Source organism: Benincasa hispida, chromosome 5 (assembly GCF_009727055.1).
Source record: "Benincasa hispida cultivar B227 chromosome 5, ASM972705v1, whole genome shotgun sequence".
Classification (NCBI taxonomy): domain Eukaryota; kingdom Viridiplantae; phylum Streptophyta; class Magnoliopsida; order Cucurbitales; family Cucurbitaceae; genus Benincasa; species Benincasa hispida.
The window spans coordinates 32888118-32895827 of record NC_052353.1 but is presented as its reverse complement, the minus strand read 5'-3'; the positions used below and the strand labels follow the sequence as shown (position 1 = coordinate 32895827).

Here is a 7710-nt window from a genome sequence, read left to right as displayed (position 1 = left end):
ATAAGTTTTTTTTCTTTTTCTTACAATGCATTAAGGACCTTGCTACTCTAAAAAATTTAGGGGTGGAAAAGGTATGAACAGATGCGTTTAACTTTTACACTATGTTTTCACACTTAAAAAAAAACCCAATAATGAACTCCGCTATCAGTACAAGGGGAAAACCCAACCTGTTAATACAGGTTATTGTAGCCTTTTACTTAGAATAATGAGGATAAAATAGGCAAACATCCATTCATTAGGCTAGGAATTCATGTTGAATATTATACTTACGCTGAAGTACACTAGATTTTCATGCTAACCGCATATCATGAATAAATTGCACCAAAAATGTTTATTTTGTAGCTGATCACAGGACTTCGTCGCATGCACGAAACTCCTACCCGACGAACAAACAATTGGTCCATGCCTCGGGATCTCTGAGTTGGTACCATAAATCTTCTGACAAGCATCCAGAATGTTGATTATGATTGATGTGTTAACATCTGCACCTACCATGCCAGATGATAACGATTCATCAGAGCGGGAATTCTAACAATTCCAGCGCGCGACTCTATAAATTAAGCCTTGATGCCTAAGAGATAGGGGGAGATCCATAGATATTCATTATCCAGAGACATATACATACACGCGGGGAGATCCAGAGATATCCATATTTCCAGAAACATATACATGCACACGAGGAGAGACTTTGAGATTTTAATGAGAGAACTTCCATCTTCCAAACTTCATCTAGATTCGTCATCGGAGCTTTGTCGAAGCAAAGTCTGAGAGGGCCTTCTCCATTCGCAAAACCACTCTATCCCCAATAGCCTTGACATCCATCTGTTGGAAGAAACAAATTACTGACAATGGTTTCCTTTTACTTCTCTACTACTTTTGTTGTTGTATTACATTCTGTTTAAGAGATTATCCATTTTGTAGACAACGACTTTATCTTTATCTTAATATTATCATGGCGATCTTCATCATCTTCTCCATCTTTACATTCATTCTCTCTTTTAACATGAGTAAGTAATTTTTACGGGGTAAGGTGGAAGGTTAATGCCATGAACTAAATTTATTCTGTAAAAGTTACCATGTTTACTTAATGTATGACTATTTAAATACTTGTCTATGATCACTCATTGAGTCAAGTAGCTATAACTAACTTTCCAAGAGGGCAAGTAGTTGTGGATCTCATTAAGCAAAAAAAGAAGTATTTCTAGAGATGGAAATAACCTTCTGCTCAAGGCAACAACATTCACACACCATAGAAATATGATCAGTGTGGCTAGCCACCGAGAGGTGCGCGATGAATAGAAGTTGCTGGATTAACTTTTAAGTTGAAGCTTAGGGATGCAGTATTGATCTCCCCCATGAAAGAACCTGTGAATGCCCTAAGCGAAAATGTGGATCATCCCAATTTTTTGTTTTTCACAAAACATAAATTCCAGAAACAGAAAATTTACAGCATGCTTAATAAATTTAGAGAAAAAGGAAAATTAAGGTTTCTAGAAACCCTTATCTTTGAAGAACCTTTACTCACGTGATCATCTTCTCTAAGACAGTCATGAACAAATCAAATGGCCACCACAAAAAATAAAAATAAATAAAAAATACAGAGCAATCAATGTTTTTTTTTTAAGTTCTTCTGTTAAGAACATCAAGAAACAATACAATCCAAAAAACTATCTTATTGCGTGTGAAAATGAGAAAAAAGAGGGAGAGGGGGTTACAATTCCCTCCCATAATTAAATTCAAATAATAATATTAAATAAATATAATAAAAATATATTTATATAATCACTAATTCATCATAATTATATTGCATATAACACATAACCTATAATTTTAATATTGTATCAAATACAATATAACCTATAGATTTTAATTCTCTCATTAATATATGATATTTAGTATAAATCCAATTTATATTAAAAATGAATTATATGAATCTAATTCACATAATTGATATTTGAATCAAATTCAAATTTTTATTCTCTCTCTCAAATAAATATTATAATGTATCAAATACATTATATTAATTACATCATATATAATTATGTAAAATTAATTATATCATAATCCAAAATTGATTCTCATTTGAACCTGTAGCTTGAAGCTCATGGTACTTCAATAATTAATTAAATTCTTTAATTATATTATTCAACATCCATTAACTGTCGGACACTCCACTAAAGACTGATAACTACACTCTTTGCACTACACATATATTTATATTTCCATTGGATGTAACCAATCAATAGTGCGATTGCATCTACCCTTTAAGAAGAAGTGAATTTCATCTTGTGTTCCCAACATCCAATAAGACGAATCCCAAAATAATAGGTTTATTGAGTCAGTGATCTAACCATGAGATGATATTGTCCACTTCAAGCATAAACTTTCATGACTTAGCTTTTGATATCACTCAATCGGCTTCTACCAATGAAAATAATTGTCCATACTTATAAATCTATGATCACTTCCTTCCCTAACTTATATGAAACTTTGTTTGTACCCTAACACCTATTAACAAAAGTAAAAAATCAACCTTTCAACAAAATAAGGAGGTTTTAATTGTTGAGTTAAACTTATGTTCGAAATCGTTACTTCAACATGATCAATAAGAATGACCTTGGAATTGGTTGTGCGATAACGTTCAAATCGATTGAAGAGATGCCATCGAGAAGATTGGGTGTTTATTAGCTCACAAATTAGGACCAAAAGAACAGTATGATTGAGGCTAATTGTTTGGTGGCATTGGCAAAATATCTCTTCAATAAAAAGATTAATGATCTCTCACTTTTTTTAATTCCAATTGGAATGAGAGTTTACTTTTCAGATAATATCAATTCAATGATAATTTTCTTTCACTTCTGCGTCAACGGTTGTTAACCAAGCTCTTCAAACCTACACACGTATCATTCTCAATAACAAAAATAAACTATATGCATTACAAGGAACTCAAAACTCCTAATATCATATTGTTACAAAATATACTCCGTTCCTAAAGTCATAGTCCTGAATATTGACTATGCACCTCTCTTAACTATCTTCTACTAACATTAATATGCACAAACAAACAGAACAATTTACCGATAATAAGGTTAGACTATCAAAGAGAAGCTATTGTGTCGTGGTGAGTGCGGAATGAAGAACATCTTCAAGATACTTTTCAGCTGCAGCATACTGTCTTTTCTTGTCCTCAATCGCTAAAGCAGCCAAAGCTTTATCCTATAAGTAAGACAAAAATTCAAAGTTCAATCCTTTTATTTTCTGTTTTGATGAAGTTAAAAGGTTCAATAACCATTTATATACACAATAAAAAGCAGTGTATGAGAAATGGGGAATGAATTACAGGGGGAAGATCTTGGTAGCTCCTTAAAGTATCAAGTATGGGCTTTGTTTTCTTCTCCAACTCTTTCCTATGCTCAGCCATTTCAACCATTATCCCATGGCTAATATCTGGTGAGTAACCCACACGATTAAGCATTGCCTGTCACATAAATACTTCATCAAATCACATGATGGAATCTCCATTTTGAAGGAGACAAGTCTTTAGAAATATTCCTAAAGAGATGATGATAAGATACCAACAGAGTTCAGATTCATCAACTTTAATTCACCAACTTTACCAACTTTAATTCACTACAAAACTATAATTCACCAACAGAGTTCAGATTCATCAATATCAATAAGATACCACATACATCTATGCTCCGAAACAATTTTTCTTTTTTAATCAACTAGGGTATCAACTATCAAGGGCTACTCCTTCCATGATGGTTCATGACAAGCCCCCACAAATATCCAAGGAGGCTTTACCGACTTAAGGATCAGCCTTGGAAAATAAGGACGTTATTACATTATCAAGGCCCCACTTGGTAACCATTTTGTTATTTTTTTATTTTTTTTTTTCCGAAAACTAAGCCTATTTTCTTCTAATTTTTACAATGATTTGCATCTTCTTAAGTACAATGGTTGAATTTTTAGTCAAATTCCAAAAACAAAAACAAGTTTTAAAAGCTACTTTTTTACCAATGAAAAATTTGGAGGTGGAAGTAGTGTATATAGGCTTAATTTTAAAAAACAAACTCAAAAACCAAATTGTTACTAGACCTGACCTTAGTTTTTGGTTTTTGGTTTTTTGAAAATTAAGTTTCTTTCTTCTCAATTTCTTACAATGGTTTTTATATTAGTAAAAAGAGTTGAATTCTTAGCCAAATTCTGAAAACAAAAACAAGGTTCTAAAAATACTTTTTTAGTTTTCAAAACTAGGCTTCATTTTTTTATAACATTGGTAGAAAGTAAATTTAGAGGTGAAAGAAGTGTTTACAAGCTTAATTTTCAAAAACTAAAAACCAAAAACAAAATGGTTACTAAACAAGGTCTAAGTTTTCCATTGAGGAGTTTCAACCCAAGACTTGGAGAATATCTCCAAACATCCTGTATTCCTGTATCATGAGGGCCACCCATTGGAGTCCATGCTATGGAAAAACTTGTATCCAGATGCACACCGATCTATATACTTCATAAACCTGTTTATAAGTAGCAAAACAAAAAGAATCAAGTACCTTGTAGTTGGCACATTGCTGCATGTACTGCCTCTCCTTGGCAGCTATTACAGCTAAATTTGTCTTCCAATTATCCATCTGAGCTTCACATGGAGCTACATCATCTTCTAGTTGTGCTAGCGTTCTACCGGAGTTCATGTCAAAGTGATAACAAAAAACAACACTAAATTGTAAGCCTATGCACCACAGAGATGGCCTAACAAAGAAATTTCTCCAGAAACTAACCTCTTCAAATATGTTAATCTAGCTATTGCCTTTCGAGTATGATCAAGTAAGACCTTAGAATCCTTCTCCACCTTTGCCCTCTTCTCCTCAACACTTACTTTCCTCAAAGAAATATCCCCCATTGCAACCAGAAAACTACATTTAACATTTTCTCAATCAATCAAACACACACCAAAAATTTCAAAGCACAAATTCATCGAGAAATTTAGGGATTTCATTACCTACTGAGCTCAGTATCCCTAATGTTCAACAAATTCGCCACATTCGCGAGAACTTGCGCGGACGAAACCACATTGGAGGGTAAATTCTCCTGCGCCATCCCTATGCTCTCCAAAATCTCTCTGATCCTCGCCGCTAAAGCCCCAAAAACGAATCAATCAAAAGAAACAAAATCCCATTACAAAAGTTTCACCAATTGAAAGCTCAGAGATAGAGTCTTACCTTGGGCGCGGTACTCGGCGGCCTTGAGGCGGAAGTCTTTGGCCAGAATCTCGGCGGCGCGTGTCTTTGCTTGGGAGAGCGTACAGAAGTTGTGCAAATGAGAGACGCTAAAAGGAGTGTATTCGAAATCGGGAATTTCTTTGCCGACCCTGCCGAATTCTGATCCCAACCACTCCTTCACTTCGGCGATTCGACTGGTTGGATCTGATCCCAATTTCGAATCGGAATCCACCGCCGGTGAAATTATATCGCTCATTGTTGGCCAGAAAATGGTATGATTTGTGATCCCTTAACAAAAGAAATGGAAATCGGAGGTTGCAGTGAAGGAGATCGGTGACGGCTCCCAAAGATCCCGTCGGATCTGCAGGCGAGAACTGTAGGGAATAGTTTTTTAAATTTGTTGGGAATTTCCTACGGATGGGTCATTTAAAAAACATTCGAATTTTTGTTTTTGATGACGTCAACCGCATATAAAATGTTCGTTTTAATCCTCAATGCATACATCCCATATTCTCGCTCATTTATCTCGTTTCTCACTCATTCCTCTTGTTGGATTGCCCATAGGAAGCACTCAACCCAGATTCTCACGCATTTCTCTCTTTTTTTTTCCTCCTTTTCTTGTGCCTACTAATTGTTCATCTTGGGCCAGAAATCGAACGTTTTAAATCTCAATTTTCAGTTTGACTCCCTCATTTCTCTCACTTTCATCTTCTCTTATTTTCTCTCGTTTCTGCATCTCGTTCTTTATCAATTTCCCGCCAGTTTGCTTGTGATTAATAGCCATTCTGCGAATTTCCGAATACTTTGAAAGACTCACAATTCTTTCAAATCAATTTAATGAAAAGTGTTGTGCACGCTAAGTCCCACTAAGATAACAAAACATTTTGACTAAATCGAATATCATCTGTTCTCATAAAATGTTCTTAAAAAAAAACCATAACATTTAGTTGCAAAGTTTACAAAAAAAAATATGAATTTGTAACATTCTAACTGTTGTTGAATCAACACATACTAGAAATTTTATGCTTCCAAGTAAGTTTAAACATGCACTGCGTTGTTTCTCATTTACTTAAATCATATGAGTCATAAGAGGAACGGTTTGTTTGTGAATTGGTATTATGCTACTATAGATAGGTGAGAGGAAGAAACGAGAGTGAGGCTAGTCCAACGTGAGGAAGGAAATACCATATATAATCTATTAAAGGAGAAAAATGAATGAGAACGATAGTTAACGAGAGGAAAAAATGAGAGGAAGAAACGAGGGTTATTAATAAGAGTTTTACAGAATCTAAAATTTTAATTTTACTCATTTGTGTATTGAAGGATGGATGAGAAGCAATTGTTTGTTCCATATGGATGGTCATGGGATGAGAAGGAACAATGCTATAATGGAGAATATTTGAAGGGTATCCTAGTGCCAATGACATTATAGGATAGTGAACTAAGAGATCGTGAAGGAAATCGAATTTGAGATTTTCATGAGCAGTGGAACAAGATTATTTCAAATTACAATCATGAATTAACATTACATTTACAGTCGACTTCAAACAAGCGGTTATACAATTCAAATACAGAAATTACAGCATGAATAACTACAAATGCAGTAAGGGAAAACTCTACACACATTTGCAGATGCGCTCCACACTCTGTTGCGCACGAATGCTCGAACAACATCAACCTCGAACGCTCGATCTACATGACCGCAACACCGCACGAACACTTCGCGCTCGTCCTCAACGATCTCCTCGGTCACGAACTCCTCTGCAACACGAACAGCCTCCACAGCACCACGAACGGACTCCAGAAAACCTCGCTGGTGTTGAGTTGAGTCTAACACCACCAACAAGGCTACCTTGGTATTATCGGTGTGAGAATCCAGAGGGTGGGCTCTATTCGGACTTGGTATGAGGCAGACAAAGAAGGAAACACCAATCGCGTACACGATTGGGCAAGTGGGAGATGGCGGAGACCTATCGTATAGGTTGATGCTCAATTGTTTAGATAAAGCTAAGCGATCGTCTAGCAAAAGCTATGTGATCGTTTAGCTCGGTCTGTCGCTTACAGACTCTACACGATCATTTACCTTGGGTGAGCGATCGTCTAGCAAAACTATGTGATCATTTAGTAAATACTACATGATCGTTTAGCTCTACTCTACACGATCGTTTAGCTCGTCCAGCCATCGTTTAGTAAATCCGAATTTGCTTGACGACTTCATGAGTTTCTTTTGCGTGGAGAGAAAACTCAAAACCTTTTCAAACTTTTGTAAAAAAAATTTTTTTTTTTGAAATAGGAAAACCATTTTCCTTTTAAACTCACGGTTACCATGATTCAATAACCACCCATTACTTTGGTTATTTAAAAGAAAAAGAATTAATTATCCAATAATTAATATAATTATAAATATAAATGATAACCAACTTATCATACTATATTTATAACCTATAGTTTTATTATTTCATCTCATGAAACATATAAACCATAGTTC

General features: G+C 35.0%; 1 protein-coding gene across 1 annotated transcript; it reads right to left on the bottom strand.

The window, feature by feature from the left end:
* Positions 1-2883: 2883 nt before the first annotated feature.
* Positions 2884-5628, bottom strand: LOC120077585 (AUGMIN subunit 1-like). Its single transcript, XM_039031523.1, has 6 exons — positions 5223-5628; positions 5003-5135; positions 4782-4916; positions 4557-4680; positions 3341-3478; positions 2884-3216 (listed from the first exon to the last, which is right to left on the bottom strand). Exons 1-6 carry the CDS (start codon positions 5476-5478, stop codon positions 3109-3111), a joined length of 894 nt encoding a protein of 297 aa, XP_038887451.1. The 5' UTR covers positions 5479-5628; the 3' UTR covers positions 2884-3108.
* Positions 5629-7710: the final 2082 nt, after the last annotated feature.

Coding starts and splice junctions, on each gene's coding strand:
- LOC120077585 (XM_039031523.1), bottom strand. CDS start 5,478: ATGAGCGATATAATTTCACCGGCGGTGGATTCCGATTCGAAATTGGGA. Junction 4,681..4,781: donor AGATTAACATATTTGAAGAG/GTTAGTTTCTGG, acceptor GAACTCCGGTAG/AACGCTAGCACAACTAGAAG. Junction 3,479..4,556: donor AGCAATGTGCCAACTACAAG/GTACTTGATTCT, acceptor TTTATGTGACAG/GCAATGCTTAATCGTGTGGG.